Source organism: Molothrus ater, chromosome 29, assembly GCF_012460135.2.
Source record: "Molothrus ater isolate BHLD 08-10-18 breed brown headed cowbird chromosome 29, BPBGC_Mater_1.1, whole genome shotgun sequence".
NCBI classification, from domain to species: domain Eukaryota; kingdom Metazoa; phylum Chordata; class Aves; order Passeriformes; family Icteridae; genus Molothrus; species Molothrus ater.
Genome location: NC_050506.2, coordinates 1173477 through 1194684, shown reverse-complemented (window position 1 = coordinate 1194684; position 21208 = coordinate 1173477). Strand labels below are relative to the sequence as shown.

At 59.5% G+C, this 21208-nt stretch overlaps 5 protein-coding genes across 8 annotated transcripts; 4 read left to right on the top strand and 1 right to left on the bottom strand.

Annotated features, from left to right (window-relative positions):
- Nucleotides 1-2506, top strand: APH1A (aph-1 homolog A, gamma-secretase subunit). The gene is made up of 7 exons (XM_036397918.1): nt 1-128; nt 335-493; nt 1025-1098; nt 1194-1316; nt 1395-1522; nt 1765-1888; nt 2028-2506. The coding sequence occupies exons 1-7, from the start codon at nt 16-18 to the stop codon at nt 2090-2092; spliced, it is 786 nt and encodes a 261-aa protein (XP_036253811.1). The 5' UTR covers nt 1-15; the 3' UTR covers nt 2093-2506.
- A 175-nt stretch (nt 2507-2681) lies between these two features.
- On the bottom strand, nt 2682-5579 carry CA14 (carbonic anhydrase 14). Its single transcript, XM_036397713.2, has 11 exons — nt 5528-5579; nt 5377-5397; nt 4524-4703; nt 4313-4455; nt 3808-3903; nt 3665-3731; nt 3439-3596; nt 3218-3347; nt 3102-3122; nt 2943-3027; nt 2682-2842 (listed from the first exon to the last, which is right to left on the bottom strand). The coding sequence occupies exons 1-11, from the start codon at nt 5577-5579 to the stop codon at nt 2761-2763; spliced, it is 1035 nt and encodes a 344-aa protein (XP_036253606.2). The 3' UTR covers nt 2682-2760.
- An 893-nt stretch (nt 5580-6472) lies between these two features.
- Nucleotides 6473-8805, top strand: CIART (circadian associated repressor of transcription). Of its 2 annotated transcripts, XM_036397920.2 has the most exons (5): nt 6473-6889; nt 7394-7685; nt 7912-7987; nt 8074-8152; nt 8236-8805. In XM_036397920.2, the coding sequence occupies exons 2-5, from the start codon at nt 7452-7454 to the stop codon at nt 8477-8479; spliced, it is 633 nt and encodes a 210-aa protein (XP_036253813.1). In that variant the 5' UTR covers nt 6473-6889; nt 7394-7451; the 3' UTR covers nt 8480-8805. The 2 variants fall into 2 exon arrangements, with proteins under 2 accessions (XP_036253813.1, XP_036253812.1); XM_036397919.2 differs by lacking the exon at nt 6473-6889 and having other exon boundaries at nt 7151-7685.
- Nucleotides 8806-8979: 174 nt separating this feature from the next.
- Nucleotides 8980-10044, top strand: MRPS21 (mitochondrial ribosomal protein S21). 2 transcript variants are annotated; one of them, XM_036397988.2, is made up of 3 exons: nt 8980-9047; nt 9297-9381; nt 9827-10044. In XM_036397988.2, the coding sequence occupies exons 2-3, from the start codon at nt 9299-9301 to the stop codon at nt 10005-10007; spliced, it is 264 nt and encodes an 87-aa protein (XP_036253881.1). In that variant the 5' UTR covers nt 8980-9047; nt 9297-9298; the 3' UTR covers nt 10008-10044. The 2 variants fall into 2 exon arrangements, with proteins under 2 accessions (XP_036253881.1, XP_036253880.1); XM_036397987.2 differs by lacking the exon at nt 8980-9047 and having other exon boundaries at nt 9089-9381.
- A 156-nt stretch (nt 10045-10200) lies between these two features.
- On the top strand, nt 10201-20896 carry PRPF3 (pre-mRNA processing factor 3). Of its 2 annotated transcripts, XM_036397808.1 has the most exons (16): nt 10201-10266; nt 12020-12175; nt 13055-13185; nt 15783-15929; nt 16031-16114; nt 16220-16440; nt 17353-17659; nt 18226-18392; nt 18931-19013; nt 19124-19267; nt 19462-19561; nt 19663-19776; nt 19880-19998; nt 20251-20334; nt 20420-20481; nt 20654-20896. In XM_036397808.1, exons 2-16 carry the CDS (start codon nt 12031-12033, stop codon nt 20798-20800), a joined length of 2055 nt encoding a protein of 684 aa, XP_036253701.1. In that variant the 5' UTR covers nt 10201-10266; nt 12020-12030; the 3' UTR covers nt 20801-20896. The 2 variants fall into 2 exon arrangements, with proteins under 2 accessions (XP_036253701.1, XP_054373587.1); XM_054517612.1 differs by lacking the exons at nt 10201-10266; nt 12020-12175 and adding an exon at nt 15016-15109 and having other exon boundaries at nt 13103-13185.
- The last annotated feature ends 312 nt before the right edge of the window (nt 20897-21208 follow it).

Sequence of the window (21208 nt, the reverse complement as noted above, 5' to 3'; positions counted from 1 at the left end):
GCTCTTGGTGCCGCCATGGCCGCCGCGGTGCTGCTGGGCTGCGCCGCCATCGCGCTGGGGCCCGCGGCCGCGCTCGTGCTGCTGACGGTGGCGGCGGAGCCGTTGCTCCTCATCGTGCTGGTGGCGGGGTGAGCGGGGCCGGGGGCTGAGGGGGCCGTGCCGGGGTCCGAGAGGCCCTTGGGGGCTTCTCTGGGACGGCTCCGGGGGACACCGCGGCGCTGCTGCTGCCGGGGGCGGCTGAGGGAGCTGTGGCGGAGCGAGGAGCCCTGAGGCGCGGGTCCCGGTCCCGGTGTCGGTACCCGTGGTGCCATCCCGGTGTCCCGTTTGCCCTCAGCGCGTTTTTCTGGCTGCTGTCGCTGCTGGCGGCCTCGCTGCTCTGGTCCGTGTGGGTGCAGCTCAGCGGGCGGGAGGACGCGGCGCTGCTGCCGCTCGGAGCCGCCGCCGCGGTGCTGCTGCAGGAGCTCTGCCGCTTCGCCTGCTTCAAAATGCTCAAGTAAGAGCCCGTCCGGGGCTGTGCCGGGGGCTGGGGTGTCCCCAGGCTTGGAGAAGCCAGAGCAGGTTTGGGGCTCTGTGTCCCGAGGAACCCCACAAAGTGTTTTACTTGTTAAACCCCGAGAACGAGCGGAGCCGCTCCTCTCACCGCGGCTCTCCCTTCCCCTCTCCCTGGGATGGGGCTCATGATCTCCCTGGGATGGGGCTCACACTCTTCCTTCCCCTCTCCCTGGCATGGGGCTCACCCTCTCCATTCCCCTCTCCCTGGCATGGGGCTCACCCTCTCCATTCCCCTCTCCCTGGGACTGGGCTCACCCTCTCCCTTCCCCTCTCCCTGGACTGAGGCTTACGCTCTCCCTTCCCCTCTCCCTGGATTGAGGCTCACGCTCTCCCTTCCCCTCTCCCTGGCATGGGGCTCACCCTCTCCATTCCCCTCTCTGGATTGAGGCTCACCCTCTCCATTCCCCTCTCCCTGGCATGGAGCTCACCCTCTCCCTGGTTTGGGTCTCTCTCTCTCTCTCTGGCGGGGCAGGAAGGCCGATGAAGGGCTGGCGACCCTCAGCAAGGACGGGCGTTCCCCGCTCTCCCTGCGGCGCGTGGCTTACGGTGAGCAGAGCCCCTGGGTGCTGCATCCGCCTCTCCTGCCCTTCCCTGACCCCACCGGGGCTGTGGGGGCTCCCCTGACCCCGGCTCCCCCACAGTGTCTGGGCTCTCCTTTGGCATCATCAGTGGCCTTTTCTCCATCACCAACATCCTGGCGGACTCCGCGGGGCCGGGCACCGTCGGGATCCACGGGGACTCCCCGTACTTCTTCATCACCTCTGGTGAGCTGCTGGAGCCATGGTACGGAGGAAGAGGAGGAGGAGGAGGAAGGCTCTGAGGCTCTGTGTCTCTCCCCACAGCCTTCCTCACCATGGCCCTGGTTCTGCTCCACACCTTTTGGGGCATCATCTTCTTTGACGCCTGTGAGCGGCGCCGCGCCGGGGGCCTGGGGCTGGTGGTGGGCAGCCACCTGCTCACCTCGGGGCTGGTGAGTCCTGGGGGGCACAGGAACCCCCACCAGCTCCCCCCCAATCCCTGCCTGGGGCTGTGGGGCGAGTTACAGCCCCAGGCACCCCCAGCCCCTTGGGGTGCCCGGGCTGGAGGAGGTCAGTGAAGGATTTGGGGGCGCAAAGCTCAGCTGGTGTTTGAGTCAGGTTTCCACAGGGCTGGGCACTCCCTTTGCTGCCCCTGGAGGGCTCAGGAAGGTGTGACCTCTCTCTGTGTCCCCAGACCTTCCTGAACCCGTGGTACGAGGCCAGCCTGGGCCCCATCTTCATCCTCACGCTCTGCACTGGCCTCTGGGCCTTCAGCACCGCTGGTGGCTCCTTCCACAACGTCCTCAAGTGCCTCTCATGTAAGGGGGAGTGGGGTGTCACTTTTGGGGGCTGCTGGGATGGGGGTGGATGAGTCTTGTTGAATGGGGGCTGCTTTCCTGGCGGCTTCCACAAGCCCCTAAATCACCCCCAGATTCATAAATGCCCCTTTTCCCCTAGGTAAGCAGGAGCCTGAGGGCCAGGCCATGCTCTACTCGGCGCTGCAGGTGCCTCCTGAGGGGTGAGGGAGCCGTGGCCCCACAGCCAGATACTCCTGTGAAAGCCTTCACCTCTCCTGCTCCAGATTCCTGGGGGCCTTTGGGGTCTGACTGCTGCTCCTGGGGAATTTGGGGTCTGACCACCACTCTCTCCCCTTTGTTCCCAGATTCTCTTAACTCCTTTCCCTCAGTTTGAGCCTCTGGGGAAGGTCAGGGTGGGCCAGATGCCCTGGGGGGAGTCAGGGCAGGACCCCCCCATTTCCCTGTGTTTGTCACTCTGGGGTTTGTCTGTGTTTGTCACCCACCCCTGGTGCAGCCACTGGTGATGCTCTGGGGCTGGGGGATGCTGGGACTGGGATGCTCTGCCCTTCTCACCCCTGTTCAGTCCCAGGGGGGGTAAATTATTTTTTTGATGAAGAGTAAAACCCTTTTACAAAAACACTGTGGCTGCTGGGGAGAAGGGGAGGGGGGACAGGGGTCACTCCCCTCACTGTGCTCTGCTCCAGCCCTGGGGGGCACCCGGGGGGTTCTGGTTTCTTGGGGATGATGGGATCCAGCCCCAAAGCCCCTCAGAGGCAGCGGTTCCCTCCTCACAAAGAGCCACCAGGAGGGGGAAAGGGCTTTATTCGCCGTGGGGCTGGGGGATGGCCTGGGCCGGTCCCGCCCAGCCAGCCCGGCCCAGCCCGGGTCAGGGGTCAGCGGGAGGGTCCAGCGTCCATGGGCGAGCGGCGGGAGGAAGCTTTGAACACCACGTCCTGTGCCTGCCCCCGCCTCGCCCTGCCGGGGCGAAAACACGGGTGAGGGGGGGTCTCTGCACAGAGCTCGGGGTCCCCCCCAGTTCTGGGGGTCCCTCTGAGGGCTCTGGGGAGGGTCTCACCGCATCCTCTTGGCCCCAAAGTGGACGGCGAGGAAGAGGCCGACGCAGCCGGCGACGGTGCCGAAGATGATGGCGATGACTTCACCTGTGTGACACCCGGGGAGGGGTCAGGGGGGTCCAGGTGTGACCCCCCCAGCCCAACCTCCCACCTGGCCCTACCTGTGGAATATCCCTCAGGCTCTGCAAGGGAAAAACTGGGCTCAGGGCCAGCTCCTGGGGCTCCAGGAGCCACTTGAGGGGTGCAGGGGACCCTTCCCACCCCCCCCTCCGCTCACCCCTGGGGAAGGAGGAGAGCACCAGGCGCTGGTTCAGTTCCTGCGGGGCTCGGAAATTGTCCACCAGGAGCTGCGGCTCCTCCTGCTCGCCCTCCTCCGTGGAGTAAAGGCTTCCCTGGAGCTGCTCCAGCTGGAAGGGAGGGGAAGGGAAAAGGAAAAGGGCAGCACTGGGGGGGCCGTGTCCGCCAAACGCGGGGGTCTCCCCGCAGAGCGGCTCCTACCTGGGCGCGGCTGATGCGGACGGGCTGCGGGAGGAGGCTCCAGAGGACGCTCTGGGAGCAGGGCGGGGTGGTCAGGGAGCCGTTGTAGCGGTAGTAGCGCTCCAGGTGCTCGGGCAGCAGCTCCCGGATGCTGAAGGAGGGGATGGCCACCGTCTGCCCTGTGAGGGGGGAGCAATTTGGGGCGTGCTGGGAGGGGGATTTGGGGTTCCGCCTTCCCTCTCCTCACCTGCGTAGCGGATGCTGCCGAGATGCCTCAGGATGTTGTCATAGGCGGGGTGGGGGTCATCTCCCACCTGGGGGAGTGAGGGGGAGTCAGTGAGGGGCTGGGGGAGCGCGGGTGGGGGGCGCGGGGACGGGGTCCGTCCGTACCTCCAGGAGGACGCCGAGCACGGCCAGGCCGCCCGGGTGCCGCTGAGCCGCGCTGGCATCGGCGAAACGCTCCGTGTCGAAATGCACCACGTGCATCTGCGGCACGGGAGGGACCCCCTGAGCCCCCCATCCTGCCACTCCCGACCCCCCCGAGCCCCCCATCCCAACCCCCTGAGCCCCCCATTCCAGCCATCCCAGCCTCTGTCCCGGCTCCCACCCCGCAGTGCCCGGACCTGCTCCCACTCCCGTTTCCCACCCTTTTTTTCCTGCACCCCATCTCCTCCCCGCGCTCATTTCACATCCCCGGACCCATTTCCCTCCCCAGGACGCCTTTTCCATTCCCTGCTGTGCAAACCCATTTTCCACGCTGTTCCCATGCTGTTTCCCACAACCATTTCCCACACAATTCATTCCCACGCCACTTCCTGACCCCAAACCTGCTCCATCCTCCTTTCCCACCGCATTTCCCGCCCCCAGACCCATTTCTGGAGCTGTTCCCCGGTACCTCGGCGGGGGCACGGTGCCCGTCCAGCAGGTGCTCGGCTCCAGCGGCGTTCCCGGGCCGGCCCCAGTGGAAGTGGAGCTGAACGGCAGCGAAGGTTCGGGGCAGGCCCCGGAGCCGTAGGGACGGCGGCAGCGCCAGCACGGCTGTGGAACACGGGATCAGCGGGGCTGTGGCACCGGGAACCGCCCGGTTCGCCCCTCGCGGTGCTCACCGGTGTGGCCGTTGTTGGCGAGGGTCAGCTGGGGGCTCTCGGGGTGCTCGTAGCCCTCGGGCAGCAGCGGCGGCAGGGACGGCTCGGGCTGTGCCCGCGATGTCGCGATGTCGATGGGGGACTGAGCCCGGCCCCCGCACTCCGGGTGTCGCTCGTGCCAGTGCTGCTGCCCGTGGGGACCTGGGGGGCACCGAAACCTCTGTGGGACCCCCCCCCCCTCCAATCTTCACCCCGTGACCCCAAACGGCCTCGGTGCCCCCCGAACGGGGACGCTGGTGACATTCCCAAGGGCCTCGTTAATCTGCTTGGGGACATTTTTTCCAGGCGGGAGAGCGGGGACAAAGCCGAGCCCGCGGGGCCGGGGGGGTACCCATGGGTCCCCCCGGGATGGGGCTTAGCGGGATTTGGCCAAGGTCGGATCCTAATTGGATTTGGCAGCAGGAGCCTTATGTAAAGGAGCACAAAGGGACCATTGGAGCGAGGGGGGCAAGGGGGGGCAGGAGGGGGAAAAATGGGGGGCTGCACCCATTCACCCCCGCCTGGCTTAGGGGAACCAGGTGGGTGCCCATTTGGGGGGGGCACAGACGTATAGGAGGGAGCAAGAGGGTGATCTGCCCATCTCCTCCCCATTTGGGGGGTCCTGGATGTCTGGGGACACGTTTGGGGGGTCCCAGGGGGGAGTAAAGGGGTGATCTGCTCATCTCCTTCCCATTTGGGGGACCCAAATTAAGGGGGGCTGTCACCCATCCACCTTCCCACCTTCTGGGGAGACCCCATGGGAGCCCCTCAGCTCATGGGGGGGTTTTGGGGTGTGGGGATAAATGGGGGGGTCCCTGCGTGGGGCCCCACTCACCCTCGTACGTCCAGTGGGGACCTGTTGGGGAGAGTGGAGGATTTGGGGTGGGGGCTCGGCTGAGTCCCCTGACCCCACACGGGAGCAGCTGAGCGGGGCTGGGGGTGCACCCCAAAGTGGGATCTGTGGGGGGCACCTCGGGGGGACTCACCAGCGGGCAGGGCGGGGGCCAGGCCCCCCAGGAGCAGCAGCACACTCAGCATGGCGGGGGGCGAGGGGGGCCGGGTGCCACCGGGCCGGGCCTAAATACCCACCCGGGGGGAAGGGCCCCCCCGGGGGGACGGGGAGGGCTGGAGGCGCCATGCCCGGGGTGTCGGGGTGAGGGGAGGGTGGGGATGGGGCGGCGAGCGCTGGAACTGGGGGGTGAGGGGTTTGCAGGGCTGGGGTTTATGGGGTGAGGGGTTTGTAGAATTGGGGTTTATGGGGTGAGGGGTTTGTAGGATTGAGATTTATGGGGTGAGGGGTTGATAGGATTGGGGTTTATGGGGTGAGGGGTTTGTAGGATTGAGATTTATGGGGTGAGGGGTTTGTAGGATTGGGATTTATGGGGTGAGGGGTTTGTAGGATTGGGATTTATGGGGCGAGGGGTTTGTAGGATTGAGATTTATGGGGTGAGGGGTTGATAGGATTGGGGTTTATGGGGTGAGGGGTTTATAGGATTAGGGTTTATGGGGGGCTCTAAGGGTTTGGGGGGTCCCTGGGCCTTGTGAAAGGTCATGGGGAAGGGTCTCGGGGTCACTCTGAGCCTCGTGGGAGGGGAGCCGGACTCGGGGCTCTGGCCCTGGGAGGGATTTCGGGGGAATATTTTGGGAGGGGTTGGGGGCGCTCGGGGGGAGCCCCGGGCAAACCCCGCACGCGGTCTCGGCCCCGCCCCTCCCCGGGAAGCCCCGCCCCGTGGGCGGTCCCCCGCGCGCGAGCGTGACGTCACAAGGGGCCCCCGCCCCCACGTGGGGGCCCACGCGCCGCCCCGCCCCGGTTATGTAACGGAAGGGGGCGGGGCCGTCACGCCCATTGGCCGAGCCGCGCGGCCGGGACCGCCGCCCATTGGCTGAGGGAACGGGGGCAGTGCCCGGCGCCGCGTGCCCCGAATCGCCTCGCAGCGGGGCGTGGCCAGAGCCCCGCCCTTCGGCCAATGAGCACCGGGCGGCGGCAGCGGGCCAATAGTAGAGAAGGGGCGGGGCCTCCCCGGGAGCGGCGGCCAATGGGAGAGGAGCAGGGCGGGGCCCGGCCGGAGGCACGTGCGGCCACGCACGTGTCCGCGTGGGGCCGCCGCGGGCGGGGCGGGACCGGCACCGGGACAGAGAGACCGGGACACCGGAACAGCGGCACCGGCACACCGGCACGGCCACCGCCGCGCCTGCCCAGAGACACTGACACCGGCCGGGAAACGGGGACAGCGATACCGGCGACGGGACACTGATACTGGAACGGTGATACCAGCACTGGGGCAGGGACGGGAACAGCGACACCGGGACACAGACACCGGTACCACCGCAGGTGCAGGCGGGAGCAGGTGGGATCCGGGGTGACCGGGGCCGGGGGGGGGAGGTCCTGGGGGGTCCCATCATGGTGGGGGCTCCTGCAGGGGGATCTCAGGGCTGGGGAGGGGGCGGCAGGGGATGGAGGGGGGGAGCTTCTGGGGGGCCCCGGGACTGGGTGGTCCCGGGGTTGGGGGGTTGCTGTACTGGCAGGAGAGGGGCTGGTCCCGGGGCTGGGGATGTCCCTGGGGCTGGGGGTGTCATGGAGCTGGGGGTGGTCCTGAGGTTGTGGGTGTCCCCGGGCTTGGGGTGTCCCTGAGGCTGGTCCTGGGGCTGGGGGTGTCCCGGGTGAAGGGTCCCATTGCCAGCTGGGTCCCTGCACCCCCACCCTGCCTCAGGAGATGCCCAATCTGCTCCCCCACGTGAGGCAGCGCTGGGGCTGTGGGGATGACACCCCCACGGGAGAACAAGGCAGTTCTTCCCTCGTCTTCCATTTTTGTCCGATATCCCCCCGGTGTTTCCCTCCCTGCATCTCCCAGGCAGCCTCAGCTGGAGCTGAACGCAGCGAGAGATTCCTCTGGGGGGGCCAACCCCGCCATGGAGCCCCCTGCCCGCGCCTGCTCCTGCGGCTCCCCTGCCTCTGACAGCGGCGCCGAGGCCGAGAGCTCCCCCCGGAGCCCCCCCAAAGCCGAGCGGAGCCGCAAGCGCCCGGGGGGGCTGGAGCGGGCGAGCCCCGAATCGCCGCCGTCCCCTCGCGGGGGGAAGCGCCCGCGGAAAGGAGAGGGCGGGGATGTCCCTTCCAGCGATGGCGATCGACTCTTTGCCCAAAAGGTGAGGTTTTGGCACAAAAGGTGAGGTTTTGGCACAAAACAAAGCGGCACGCTAAAGATGGGAGGTGGGGGGTGGCTTGGTCCCATAAAAAAGCTGAGCCTGCCTCAGTTTCCCCACCTGAAATGGGTGGGTGGGGACGAGCAGGGTTTGGGGGGTGAAGGGGTACACGAGACCCCCTCCCCATTGTGGCTGCAGCGCAGTCACCTCCTCCTCCTCCTCCTGGCAGTGCCGGGAGCTGCGGGGCTTCATCCGGCCGCTGGCGGAGCTGCTGGAGGGGCTGCGGCGGGGCCGATACGATAGAGGTGGGTGCCGCCCACGCCCTCTTCCCCTCTCCCCCAGACACCTCTTTCCCTTTGGGGAGAATTCACCCAATTTCGGGCCTCCCCAGGGTTGAGCAGCTTCCAGCAGAGCGTGGCCATGGACCGGCTCCAGCGGATCATTGGGGTGCTGCAGAAGCCAGAAATGGGGTGAGTGTCCCCCGTGACCCCGGGGGGGAGGCACGGGCGTGTCCCCCTCTCCGCAGAGGGTGACCCGAGCTCTCTCCCCGCAGTGCCCGCTACCTGGGGACGCTGCTGCAGGTGGAGGCCATGCTGCGCCTCTGGTTCCCCCACGTCGCCCCCAAACCCGCGCTGGACTCGGCTCCTCCCGCGGCTCCCCCGCGCCGCCGCCCTCCCGCCGGTCCCGCCGGGGCTCCCCGGTGCCGCCGCCTGCCCGGGGAGCTCCCCCTCGCCAGCCCCGCGGGGACCTTACAGCAGCGGGGACCCCCCGAGTCCCCCCCAGCGCCGGACGTGTGACGCCCCCCCCGGCTCGGGGGGGGAGATTTCGTCTGCATTTCTTGGTTTTGCCTTTTTTTTTTTGATTTATTTTTTACCGGTGGTCAGTGAGACCCGCGGGCGGGCGGGACTGACCAGGGGGGGCACCGAATCCCCCCAGAAGCCCCAACCCCGGGGCGGCCGCGTGCCTTGGCCGGAGCGGAGCCCCCTCCCCGCGGGGACCGGGCCCTCCCGGGCTTGTGCCTTCCCCCGGCGGCTGGGGGGCAGCGTGGGACCCCCCTCGAGTGGGGAGGGCCCGGAGCCGGCCCTGCTGGAAGCAATAAACGCCGCGGGAGCGGCCGGGGCCAGCCGGTGTCCTGTCCTCTGTGCTCGGTGGGGCGGGGGCGGCGTTCCCGTTCCTGGGGGGGGGGGGCTCAGAGCCGGTCCCGGCCCTTGGTGCCCCTCTGTCCCCTCCGCTTGGGACCCCGAGAGCCGCCGGTCCCGGCTCTGCCAGCCGGAAGTCCCGGCAGTACCGGAAATCCCTCCCAACGGAAATTCCGCCATTCAGCCGCTTCCGGTACCGGCGCAGAGCGGCCGCGGCTGCACCGGGGTCAGTCGGGACCGGGACCCTACCGGGAGCGGCCTGACCGGGGGCGGGGGGAGGCCGCTCGTGGGGCGGGGGGTCCCTGCCGTGTTCCCTTCGGGCTCCCGTGGGCCCCTCGGTGTCCCCGGGAGCGGGGCGGGAGGCACCGGCCCCTCTCTGTACCTGGGGTTCTTTGCCGTGTCCCGGGGCGCGGGGAGGAGGGAGCGGCTCCTCCAAGCCCCGGGGCCGCCCGGTTCCACCGGCCCCATCCCGCAGCCATGGCGAACCACCTGCGCTTCGTGGGCCGCACGGTGATGGTGCAGAACGGGAACGTGGAGGCGGCGTACAGCGTCCTCAACAGGTGAGGCCCGGGGGAACCGGCGGTCCGGAGGGGCTCCAATTCCTTCACGCACTGGGTTCAGAACCAGAATTTCCGGAGCAGAAAGTGACGGGAGGGCTTTTCCCATGAGCTGCACGTCCTGCCAGCCGCTGGGATTGGGTGTTGAGCAGTGAAATAAAAGAATATTCCTCGGGAAGCGCAGGAGGAGGCGCTGCCATCGCTGAGCTCTGTGCTCACGCAACTTCATAGATCCCACCTGAAACAGAGCTCGGGGGGTTCCTTCCCCTTCTCGGTCCCCTCATGGATGGACGGCGATGAGAACGAGCCGAGGGCTCGCACGGGGACCGGACCGCGGGGCCTGCACCGGGACCGGGCCGAGGGCTGGCAGCATGGGCTGGCTGTTCTTCCCTCCTCGCACATCCCGGATCCTTCCCTGCCGCTGTCACCGCTGTTTCCCCTCCCGCAGGATCCTGGCGCAGGACGGCGTGGCCGACGCGGTGCGGCGCTCCCGGTACTACGAGAAGCCGGCTCGGGCGCGGCGGCGGCGGGCGTTCGAGGCGTGCCGCCGGGTGTACTGCGCCGAGATGGCGCGCAGGATCGCCTTCCTGGCCAGGAGCGCCCGCCAGGACCCGTGGCCGGGCTGCTGAGGGGGGTCCTACCCCAATAAAAACCCTCTGGCTCTGATTGTTTTAATTGAGTTTGGTTAATGAGGGCGTGAGGGGGAAAGGGCGGGGCTATGGGCGGGGCCGAGCGCGCGCGCCCCTCTGAGGTCCCGCCTTCCCGGCGGCCCCCGCGCGCCCCCGGTCGCGCACGCGCCGCGCGCGCGTTTCCGCTTCCGCCCCGACGCGCCGTCACCGTCAGGGGCCGCCGGGCCGGGACCGGGAGCGGCGTGAGGGAACGGCGCCGGTGAGGGAAACTGGGGGGCCTCGGAGGGCATGGAGGGAACGGGGGAAGCGGGCGGGTTGGGGGAAAGGAGCGAGGGAGGCGGTGGCGGAGGTGGCCCCGGGCCCGGCGCGCCGCGCTGAGGGGGCCGGGCCGGGCCCCGGGCGGAGCTCCGCGGCACCGGGGGATGCCGGGCCCTGCGGGAGCGGGGTCGGTGGAAGCCCCGTGTCTCCGGAACTCTGTTTGTCTGTCTGTCGGTTTGTCCGTGTGAGACAGAACCCCGGCGGTGCTCGGCCGCGTTCATTGATCCCGATGCCGGTTCCGGGGGTTGTGTCCCCTCCCCACGGCGGCTCCGCTGTCCCGGCGTGACACGGGAACAGCCGTGAAGTGAAGCTGCTGCTTCTCCGGTAGCTCAGCTCGGGTGGAGGCTGACCCGGCTCTAATTACACGAATTTTGTGGTTTATTACGGACGTGCTCAGAGCTGGTGGTGTCTCGGGACTGGAATTTGTTTGTCCTGCTTGCCCTCAGCCTTTCCAGGCTCAGAACTCGTGGGGGAAACGCCAGGATCCGGGTTTGGGCTCTGTTTGAACCTGTCCGTAAGGAAGCTGCCAGGAAAAGCAGAACCTGCAGAGGTTTCCAGGCTCTGGGGGGAGCAGCAGTCACCTCCTGGAACTGCTCATGGACCTGGAATCAGGGGCTCTGTTAGGACTGAACCCCAGGACCCCACTCCCAGGATGGATACCTGACCCCAGGACCCCATTCCCAGCTCCAGGATGGATAATTGACCCTATTCCCAGGAAGGATAGCTGACCCCAGACCCCATTCCCAGGAAGGATAGCTGACCCCAGACCCCATTCCCAGGAAGGATACCTGACCCCAGACCCATTTCAGCTGGCCCAGGTCTCCATTCAGCCCCACCTTGGTGCCGAGCTCGAGCTCAGCCCTAAGGAGATTTCCCCAAATCCTATTAGGGCCCAGTTAAAAGCAGTTGCAGCCTCAGCCCTGGCTGTGAGGGGATGTGAGTGTCAGAAACCAGCCCAGATTTGGGGCTGTACCTTGGGGAAGGGGCTCAAGTTGTTTTGTAGGGTGAGTGAGAGCACAGGGAGTTCTCCTGTCCCACGTGTTCTGCACTCAGTGCATCCCTCTCCCCAAACCCATGGAGGGATTTAGGGGGCTCAGACCTTCCTCCTCATGGGGTTTGCCTCATTTTAGCCCAAAAAAGCTTTTCCCAGCCGTGGAGCTGATCCTGAGGGAGGAGGTGATTGTAGGAATGTGCCCCTTGTTGACAAAGTGACTAAATTGTCATTTATCTCCTAAAAAAGGAAAAAAGCCCTAAAGTTTCTTTCTTCAATTAGGTAAAAGGACACTTCATAAGACTTTAGGGACTTTACCTCAAAATTAAGGATAGGAAATTGGACAGAGTAAGATTTTAGGGACTTCACCTCAAACTTAAGGTCAGCCAATTGGACAGAAGCCAAAAGGTCTCACCTAAGCAATTAATTAGAAAAAAAAAAAGAACAAATTGCTTTTGTGGGGTGTTTTACTAAGAGTAAAAGCCTCTTCAAGAGCTCCTAGCTCGAGTTTTCTCTCTATAGAGCTTTGTTATTTTGCCTTTTATTAAAACTTTCCTGGTTCCAACACCACCTGCTGCTTTTACGCCACCTACAGTAGCAGAGTTATCTCTACTGTGATACATTTCTCCAAAAACTCATCTCAAAGGGGTGATTTGGATGAGGTGATGAAACCCAGGGCCCTGTTTGATGTTTCTCCTTGCAGCCTGAGCAGAGATGTCTCTGTCCAAGCGTGAGCTGGACGAGCTGAAGCCATGGATAGAGAAGACGGTGAAACGCGTGCTCGGCTTCTCGGAGCCCACCGTGGTCACTGCGGCCCTCAACTGCGTGGGCAAGGGCATGGACAAGAAAAAAGCAGCTGGTATGTCCAGAGCTGGGCTTGGGAAATACCCCAAAAACTCAGCAGGGTGGAGGGGCAGTTCTGTCAGCCTCCATGAAGTGAGGAGGGGAAAATCCGTCAGGCTGGAAGCCTTGGGATGCGTTAAAAAATCCAATGAGTAAAAGTTAATTCCTTATTCAAAGAATTGGAAATGGAAAACAGCTCCAAAACCTCGCCAGGGTGGAGGGGCAGAGGCACAGGGCGGTTCTCTTAATGGAAAACACCCCAAAACCTTGCCAGGGTGGAGGGGCAGGGGCACAGGGCGGTTCTCTTAATGGAAAACAGCCCAAAACCTTGCCAGGGTGGAGGGGCAGGGGCACAGGGTGGTTCTCTCAGGTGAGGAGGGGAAAATCCATCAGGCCAGACTCAGCTGGAGGCCTTGGGATGTGTTAAAAAATTTGATAAGTAAAAATTAATTCCTCATTCAAGGAATTGGAAATGGTGATGGAAAACAGCCCCAAACCTCACCAGGGTGGAGGGGCAGAGGCACAGGGTGGTTCTCTCAGGTGAGGAGGGGAAAATCCATCAGGCCAGACTCAGCTGGAGGCCTTGGGATGTGTTAAAAAATCCAACGAGTAAAAATGAATTCCTCATCCAAGGAACTGGAAATGGAAATTTAACTAAGGTGCTTTTTTTGCCCATTACAGCCCTGCTTTGCTTCTCCCTTGATCCCTTAGTTTAAAGCTCCTGACAACACAATCCACAGATCCCAGAGGCTTCCAGGTCTCCCTGTGTTTATAGATTTGAATCACACTTAAATTTAAGTGGTTTCCATTTTCCAAGGAATCTCTGTGTGTTCTCCATCCTCTTGCTCACCTCGAGCTCAGAATTGTGCACTGATGGGATTTTCCTCCTTTCCAGACCACCTCAAACCCTTCCTGGATGATTCCACCCTGAGATTTGTGGACAAACTCTTCGAGGCAGTGGAGGAAGGACGGAGCTCCCGGCACTCCAAATCCAACAGCGACCGGAACAGGAAACGGGAGCTAAAGGTGATTATTGATTATTGATTATTGCTTGGTTTATTCCTGTGGTTGGGTGGCCTGGAGGCAGCACTGGTGCTCTGGCACACTCTCCTCTTCCAGAGAGGTACAGCTTGGAATGTTCAAGAGAAATGACTCCTCTCCATGGTGAAGTGTGGGAGCCTTTACCTTGTGGTTCTCTTTCCCAAAGCCGAGGTGGAAGCCTGGCTTTGGCTTTCTGTGAGGCTGCTGGAGTGAATCCATGGGGATCCATCTCTTCTCCTCAGTGCTCCTTGTGCTTGTATTTTCATTTGGAGCCTGGGACAGCTGCTCCCAGTGATGTCCCATTGCTCCCTGTGCCCTGACACAGCACCTGGGGCTGTGGTGGATGATCTGGGGGGGTTTTCATTCCCTTTCTCCACCCAGAATCAACAAGAGGTGCATTTTGGCAACTCCTGTCCTAGCACAGGATTGATTCCAGCTGGGATTCCATTGCTCTGCTGTTTCTCCCTTGCCTGGGATGGTGAAAGGTGCATCCAACGCTGTTTTCACTTCCTTTCTTCTCTTGAGGACTTCTCTCACCATCCTGTAGAATTCCATTTTGCCACCACTCTTACAAGTCTGGCAGTCCCTCTCTGTGCTGCTCCTGCTCACAGTGACGTTCCTTTCACTCTTCCTGAGCTTCCTATTTTAGGGCAGTCTGGGTTTCCCCAACACTTGCAGTCAGCACTGAACCTCAGTGAGCCAGAACAGTTCTGTTCAGGATCTGCATCTCTTTGGGAATGCTGGGACTCCTCACTTCCCTCTAGGAATTCTTTTCTGAGCTGGTCCCTGGGGCTGTGGGAATGTGAGGGTTGAGCAGGGCTGGAGGTCCAAGTGCTCCCATGGGCATGGCAGAGGTGGGGACAGTGGCAGTGCCACCACTTGATGATGGCAGGAGTGGGGTGACAGCCTGCTGGGGAGAGCAAGTGCTGGCAGCAGGATCTGGTGATGGCAGCAGGGATCTGGTGATGGCAGCAGGGATCTGGTGATGGGAGCAGGGATCTTTGATGACAGAAGGATCTGATGATGGCAGAGGGATCTGTGATGGTAGCAGGGATCTCGTGATAGGAGCAGGGATCTGGTGCTGGCAGCAGGGATCTGGTGATGGCAGCAGGGATCTGGTGATGGCAGCAGGGATCTGGTGCTGGCAGAGGGATCTGTGATGATAGAAGGATCTGGTGATGGCAGCAGGGATCTGGTGATGATAGAAGGATCTGATGATGGCAGCAGGGATCTGTGATGGCAGCAGGGATCTGGTGCTGGCAGAGGGATCTGTGATGGCAGCAGGGATCTGTGATGACAGAAGGATCTGGTGATGGCAGCAGGAGCAGGGCTGGGGCTGCAGCAGGGGACCCCTCCCCAGTGAAGCCACAGGGCTGTCTGGCCTGAGCACTGCTGGTGTTCCTGGCTGAGCCAGAAGCTGGGTTTGGCAGCAACAGCAGAATCTGCTCCTTCTTCTCTTGGCTCTCTTGGCTTGGAGAGAGATGTTCCTCCTGCCAAACCCTCGCTCTTCTCTCTGCAATCCCATTCCTTGGAGCTCATCCATCGCGCTCTGGCTCTGTGTGGACCCTGCAGGAACACGAACAGGTCTCTGAGGTGGTCAGGCTGTGGCAGAACTCTGTGAGTGACTGCCCCCAGCACAGGCTTGGACAGGGATTTCTCCTGGCTCCTGTTGTCCCCATGGCGTCGGGCAGTGCTGATTCCCAGGGCCGCTCCTCGGTTCACTCTGGGGTAGGTCATGGCTTGGGAAGGTCAGGAACTGAACGTAAAGTTTCCACACTTTATACTATGGGCAAGTCCTTTCTCTTGAACTTGTAGGTTTTCCAAGAAGTACCTGTGTGGCTGAGGAAGTGTCCTTGTAGGATATGAACCGTTGTAGTGAAGAAGGGATTGCAACTAACGCTCCCAACCGGTGTGTATATTTTCTTTTCAAATAACACCTTGACACACACACTACATCCAGGTTTCCACACACAAACCAGGCACTGCTGATGGAATCCACAGGGCCTGACCAGAGCTCTGTGGAAAATGTGCTGTGCCTTTTGTTTGGTGACACCTGAGGCTGCTGAAAGCCCATCAGAGGGGCCATTGCTCCATGTGCTCTCTGAGCTGTGCTTCTCTGGAGTGTGAGGGAATGCTGCAGGTGTCCCAACACTCCCTGGGAACAGAGCCACATCCTCCTTTTGCTTGATAGGACAGCACAGATTCTTTCACCAAACCCTCTCAAGTTGGTGGAAGACGTGGAAATGTTTTTATCCCAGTCAGATCAGCCCTGGGCAGGCTTTTTCTGTCTTTCCACATCTCCTCAGTGCCAGTTCCCCCCTCTGAGCAGCCAGGGGAGCAGTGGTGCTGTTAGGCAGGCTCATCCCTGTGATGTCTCCTCCTCTTGCATGGACTTCATTGGTGTTTCTCTGGTGGGGGAGCAGGGCCCAGGCTGGGCTTGGGCTCAGCCTGCAAGTGCCACCCCGGAATTCTGCGTTACGGAGCTGGAGCTGAGACATGCTGGTGGTTTCTCATCTCAAATCCTGCTCTGGGAGGAGGACATTTTGTTCTAACCACAGCTTTCTGCTGTTTCCTTACATTAGGATGTGTTTGGTGATGACTCTGAGGTGTCCAAGGAATCCTCTGGTGTCAAGAAACGGCGCATCCCACGGTTCGAGGAGGTGGAGGATGAGCCTGAAGTCATTCCAGGCCCACCATCAGAGAGCCCAGGGATGCTGACCAAGCTCCAGGTCAGTCTTAGCTGGGCTGTGTCCCCACACAGTGTAGAGCTTATCCTAACTTGTATCCCAAACAGAGCAAAGGGAAACTCACTGTCTGTTTTTTCCTACAGATCAAACAGATGATGGAGGCAGCCACGCGACAGATTGAGGAGAGGAAAAAGCAGCTGAGTTTCATCAGTCCTCCAACACCACAGGTAACAGGCAAATCCCTCACATCCCTGGCCCCTGTTTCAGCTGTGAAATATTTGCCTGGGTCTGCTGGAAGAGGCATGGATCAAAACTTCCTCCTCTTCCAACAGCCCAAAATTTCTTCTTCATCGCAATCGGAGCGGCTCCCCATCGGCAACACCATCCAGCCCTCCCAGGCAGCCACGTTCATGAACGATGCCATTGAGAAAGCCAGGAAAGCTGCAGAGCTGCAGGCCAGGATCCAGGCTCAGCTGGCACTGAAACCAGGGCTCATTGGCAACGCCAACATGGTGGGACTGGCCAACCTGCACGCCATGGGCATCGCGCCACCGTGAGTACCAGGGCGAACCCCAGTGCCAGGCAGGGACTGGACAAAGGCTTCTCTGGTGAATTGTAGATAACCCCAACAAGGGCAGAGATCAGGGAGTCTGACTCCATGTTCTTAGAAGGCTAATTTATTATTATATTGCATTATATTGCATTATATTGCATTATATTGCATTATATTGCATTATATTACATTACATCACATTACATCATATCACATTGCATCATATATCATATATAATATCATAATAATATATATTATATTATATTATATTATATTATATTATATTATATTATATTATATTATATTATATTATATTATATTATATTATATTATATTATATTATATTATATTATATTATATCATATCATATCATATCATATCAATGCTATACTAAAACTATACTAAAGAATACACAAAGGATGCAGACCGAAGGCTAAAACTCGTGACTGTCTCTTCATTGGTCTTTAAGTAAAAACAATTCATATGAAACCAATGAAACAACCACCTGTTGGATAAACAAGCTCCAGAGCACATTCCAAAGCAGCAAAACACAGGAGAAGCAAGCAGATCATTATTGTTTTCATTTTTCTCTGAAGCTTCTCAGCTTCCCAGGAGAAGAAATCCTGGCAAAGGGATTTTTCAGAAAATGTGACAGTGACACTTCTCCAGTGCTGCTGGTTCCCCAGCAATGGCTTTAACTGCTGCTGAAGGAACAGAATTTACATTAAAAGAGGTGAAATGGAGGTTCCTCCTCCCTTGGCTGAGATTGGAGTCTTTTCTCCAAGCTTGGAGTCTCTCCTGGCAGTACAGATGAGCTGTAAAAATACAGAAACCATGGAAATAAGCTCAAATTTCCTTTGATTCAGCACTGCATTCACATTTGAATAGAACACATCTTATCCTGTCCCCCAGGAAAGTGGAGCTGAAGGATCAGACCAAGCCAACACCTCTGATCCTGGACGAGCAGGGCCGGACCGTGGATGCCAGCGGGAAGGAGATCGAGCTCACCCACCGCATGCCCACGCTGAAGGCCAACATCAGGGCAGTGAAGAGGGAGCAGTTCAAGCAGCAGCTGAAGGAAAAGCCCTCAGAAGATATGGAATCAAACACATACTTTGACCCACGGGTCTCCATAACCCCGGCCCAGCGGCAGAAACGCACCTTTAAGTTCCATGAAAAAGGCAAATTTGAGAAAATTGCCCAAAGGTTGAGAACAAAGGTATCAGAGGTCTTGGGTACGAGGGGGTTCTCCTCTCCTGGACTGGCTTTGATTCTGAAGTTTTCCAGTCAAATCACTTGAAACTTTTTCCTAAAAACCCTGTTTTTGGTGGGATGGTGTGTGCCCAAGTCAGCAAGGGGTTTTCTCACCACCGTCTTCACCTGTTGAAGGGCAAAATCTCCTTTGTTTTGACAAAACATTGGAAGTTCCCAAGAGAACAGGTCTCTTTCTGGCTGAGTGGTCAGCTCAGAAGTGGAGATTTAAAGGAATTTTGTTAAAATGCTCCAAGTTCTTGGGGAGAAGGGGAGAGAAAACGTCCAGGGATACAATCCTTAGAGGGAGATGTTCCTTTGGGAATGTTCCACGGTCCTGAAAGGCTCAGGAACAAGAGCAGAGTTCTGGCACTCTTGGGAGCTTCCCCTCACCCTCACGTGCTGCGTGGTTTCTCTTGCAGTCTGCTTCAGATTGTTTGAGAACCCAGATCAATCAGCAGGTGATTTGTGTTCAGCTCTCCACAGAGCTTCTGCTGCTTTGCAATGACCTTTCTGTTCCATTTTCCTTCTCAGGCTCAGCTAGAAAAGCTGCAGGCAGAGATCTCCCAGGCTGCCAGGAAAACTGGGATCCACACTTCCACCAAGTTGGCTCTGATCACCCCAAAGAAGGAGCTGAAGGAGGGGGAGATCCCAGAGATTGAGTGGTGGGACTCCTACATCATCCCCAACGGCCTGGATTTGTGAGTGTTTCCAGGTGTTGATGGTTCTGCCACAGCAGGAATTCAGGAACTGCACAGTGGGTGTGGAAAGCACATGGGAAATCATGTTCATGCTTGAGCATCAAATTTCACCAAAAAATTTCACCCAGGCACTGGGTTTGCTCCCAAAGTTTCTCTGGGGGCTGCAGTAAGTGAGCAGCTGCTGTGGAGTTGGAGGGATATTTTAGCCCAAAGTTGGGGAAGTTTGGTTTTATTTCCAAGCATGAACATTGTGCACAAGTTGTGTTCGTGGTGGATGTGGGGCCCTGCTTCTGAACCCCAAAATGTGGGGAGACTCCTGTACATTAACACCACCGTGGGTCTCCTTCAGCCCATCGAGCTCTGGCTTGGCATTTGTGCAGGAATTCATGCTGGCAATTCTGCCATGATGCCCAACTCTCTCCTTTCTAGAAAAGGAGAGAAAAAACTCTCTCCTTCAGCCCATCGAGCTCTGGCTTGGCATTTGTGCAGGAATTCATGCTGGCAATTCTGCCATGATGCCCAACTCTCTCCTTTCTAGAAAAGGTGGCACGACCTCAAAGAAAGACGAATACTTTGGGATCACCAACCTGGTGGAGCACCCAGCCCAGCTCAACCCCCCAGGTATGGCCCTGGCTTGGGGGCACCCAGCAGCCCCATCCCCTCTGTGTGGCACTGCCTGTGTCCCCCTGGCTCCTCCAGGGCACATTCCTGATGGTCTCATTTCCCTCCAGTGGACAGTGACACGCCGGTGACCCTGGGTGTGTACTTAACCAAGAAAGAGCAGAAGAAATTACGGCGCCAGACACGGCGAGAAGCCCAGAAGGAGCTGCAGGAGAAGGTCAGGCTGGGCCTGATGCCACCACCAGAGCCCAAAGGTGAGTGACAGCCAGGCCCTGGGCAGGCTTTGGGGATGCTGAAACAGCAGCACAGCCTTGATGGGATTGCAGGGATCTGAAATCCACACAGACACTGGATTTATCTGTGTGCAATTGTTCTGGTGGGAAAAGCTGTCCAGTGGGAGCCTCTCTCCTAGAGGAGCCCTCCCAGCACCTCTTCCATTCCCTTGCAGTGAGGATTTCCAACCTGATGCGGGTGCTGGGCACAGAAGCTGTCCAGGACCCAACAAAAGTGGAAGCTCACGTCCGAGCACAGATGGCCAAGAGACAGAAGTAGGTGGCACCTTGTACTGTGACGTTCTGGGACACTTTTGGGTAGATTTAGTGCTAGTGTTTTGGTTAGGATCAGTCCTTTCAGTGCTGTTGGTTTCCAGGGCTCACGAGGAGGCGAACGCAGCAAGGAAGCTCACGGCAGAGCAGCGGAAAGCCAAGAAGGTGAAAAAGCTCAAGGAAGATGTTTCCCAGGGAGTTCACATAGCTGTGTACAGGTGAGTGAGCTCAGAGAGATCTCACAGGTGAGTTTGGGGGGTGGAGGGACCTCTTAGTTCTGGTTTTTTGACAAATATTTTATTTTTTTCATCTTTTCCTTAGGGTTCGAAACTTGAGCAATCCAGCAAAAAAATTCAAAATTGAAGCGAACGCTGGGCAGCTGTACCTCACAGGAGTGGTGGTTCTGCACAAAGATGTCAATGTGGTGGTGGTAGAAGGAGGTGAGGCCTTCTAGGCAGGCTTGGGTCACCACAGAGCACTGTGGAGCTTGCCTCCAGCAGCAATTGCTATGGAAATTGGTGACAGGGTTAGGGAAGGACAAGGAAGTGAGGAGGCAATTAAAAACTCCCTTAATTACGTTGTTAATGATGCAGAGTGCAGAAATCCAGTCAGAAAACCCATGAGGAAGGGAACCTTTGCTAGCTGCAGGTTAAGAGATTTTCTGAAAATGTTGAATCTTGATTCTTCCACAGGCCCGAAAGCACAGAAGAAATTCAAACGTCTTATGCTGCATCGAATAAAGTGGGACGAGCAGACGTCAAACACAAAGGGAGAGGGTGAGAGATGCTGTGCTGCTGGGAGAGGGGGGGAGTCCTGCTCCACCTCAGGGGCTAAATGAGCTTTATTGTGGGGTTTTTGCAGATGATGATGAGTCTGATGAGGAGTCCGTTAAGAAAACAAACAAATGCTCTCTGGTTTGGGAGGTGAGTTGTGGTTTAAGAAAACAAACAAAGGTGAGGTGCTGAGGTGGGATCCAACTTTCCATCCCATTCCTTGAGCTATAACCTGAAAAAAACCCACATATTGCCACGTTCCCCACATCCCCCGGAGCCGGGTGGGAATTAGGGTGACACGTCACCCCTTATCTCCCACCAGGGCACGGCAAAGGATCGCAGCTTTGGCGAGATGAAGTTCAAGCAGTGCCCCACGGAGAACATGGCGCGGGAGCACTTCAAGAAGCACAGCGCCGAGCACTACTGGGACCTGGCGCTCAGCGAGTCCGTGCTCGAGTCCACGGACTGAGCCCGCCATGGCTGCTCCTGTCCCACAGCCCCTGAGCCACACAGCTCCCATCGCTCTCCTCAGCACCCCTATTAAAGACATATTTTTTAAAACAAATCGCCGTAGCGTGGTTTTGGGTCAAGGGGGGGAAAAGGATGATGATGCCGCTGTCTTTGACTTTATGACTTCCCCTCTTCTCCAAGCTGTGCTGAGGGAGGTCCGGCCATGTTCAGGTTGGACATGAGGGAATTTCTTCGAATCCCTATCCCTGGTTCTGTCCAAAGAACGACTGGATGTGGTTCACACAGTTTCTCTGTGCCAATCGGTCACGGGTTGGACTCAGAAGTGTTTTCCAAGCTCAGTGATTCGGGGATTTACGGCATAAACGCCGTTTTTATGCTCGCGCGCTCTCCGCCCCCTCATGGCCGG

What these genes read in the sequence shown, in the direction of transcription:
- MRPS21 (XM_036397988.2), top strand. Translation starts at nt 9,299, where the DNA reads ATGGCGAACCACCTGCGCTTCGTGGGCCGCACGGTGATGGTGCAGAAC. An exon ending in GCGTACAGCGTCCTCAACAG is followed by an intron (nt 9,382 to 9,826) that starts GTGAGGCCCGGG and finishes CCCCTCCCGCAG; the next exon opens with GATCCTGGCGCAGGACGGCG.
- CA14 (XM_036397713.2), bottom strand. Translation starts at nt 5,579, where the DNA reads ATGCTGAGTGTGCTGCTGCTCCTGGGGGGCCTGGCCCCCGCCCTGCCC. An exon ending in CGCCAACAACGGCCACACCG is followed by an intron (nt 4,456 to 4,523) that starts GTGAGCACCGCG and finishes CGTGTTCCACAG; the next exon opens with CCGTGCTGGCGCTGCCGCCG. An exon ending in TTTGGGGCCAAGAGGATGCG is followed by an intron (nt 2,843 to 2,942) that starts GTGAGACCCTCC and finishes TCGCCCCGGCAG; the next exon opens with GGCGAGGCGGGGGCAGGCAC.
- CIART (XM_036397919.2), top strand. Translation starts at nt 7,302, where the DNA reads ATGACACCCCCACGGGAGAACAAGGCAGTTCTTCCCTCGTCTTCCATT. An exon ending in GCGGGGCCGATACGATAGAG is followed by an intron (nt 7,988 to 8,073) that starts GTGGGTGCCGCC and finishes GGGCCTCCCCAG; the next exon opens with GGTTGAGCAGCTTCCAGCAG. An exon ending in CTGCAGAAGCCAGAAATGGG is followed by an intron (nt 8,153 to 8,235) that starts GTGAGTGTCCCC and finishes CTCTCCCCGCAG; the next exon opens with TGCCCGCTACCTGGGGACGC.
- PRPF3 (XM_036397808.1), top strand. Translation starts at nt 12,031, where the DNA reads ATGTCTCTGTCCAAGCGTGAGCTGGACGAGCTGAAGCCATGGATAGAG. An exon ending in CCCAAAGGTTGAGAACAAAG is followed by an intron (nt 17,660 to 18,225) that starts GTATCAGAGGTC and finishes TTTCCTTCTCAG; the next exon opens with GCTCAGCTAGAAAAGCTGCA. An exon ending in CAGATGGCCAAGAGACAGAA is followed by an intron (nt 19,562 to 19,662) that starts GTAGGTGGCACC and finishes GTTGGTTTCCAG; the next exon opens with GGCTCACGAGGAGGCGAACG.
- APH1A (XM_036397918.1), top strand. Translation starts at nt 16, where the DNA reads ATGGCCGCCGCGGTGCTGCTGGGCTGCGCCGCCATCGCGCTGGGGCCC. An exon ending in GCCTGCTTCAAAATGCTCAA is followed by an intron (nt 494 to 1,024) that starts GTAAGAGCCCGT and finishes CTGGCGGGGCAG; the next exon opens with GAAGGCCGATGAAGGGCTGG. An exon ending in CCTGCGGCGCGTGGCTTACG is followed by an intron (nt 1,099 to 1,193) that starts GTGAGCAGAGCC and finishes GCTCCCCCACAG; the next exon opens with TGTCTGGGCTCTCCTTTGGC.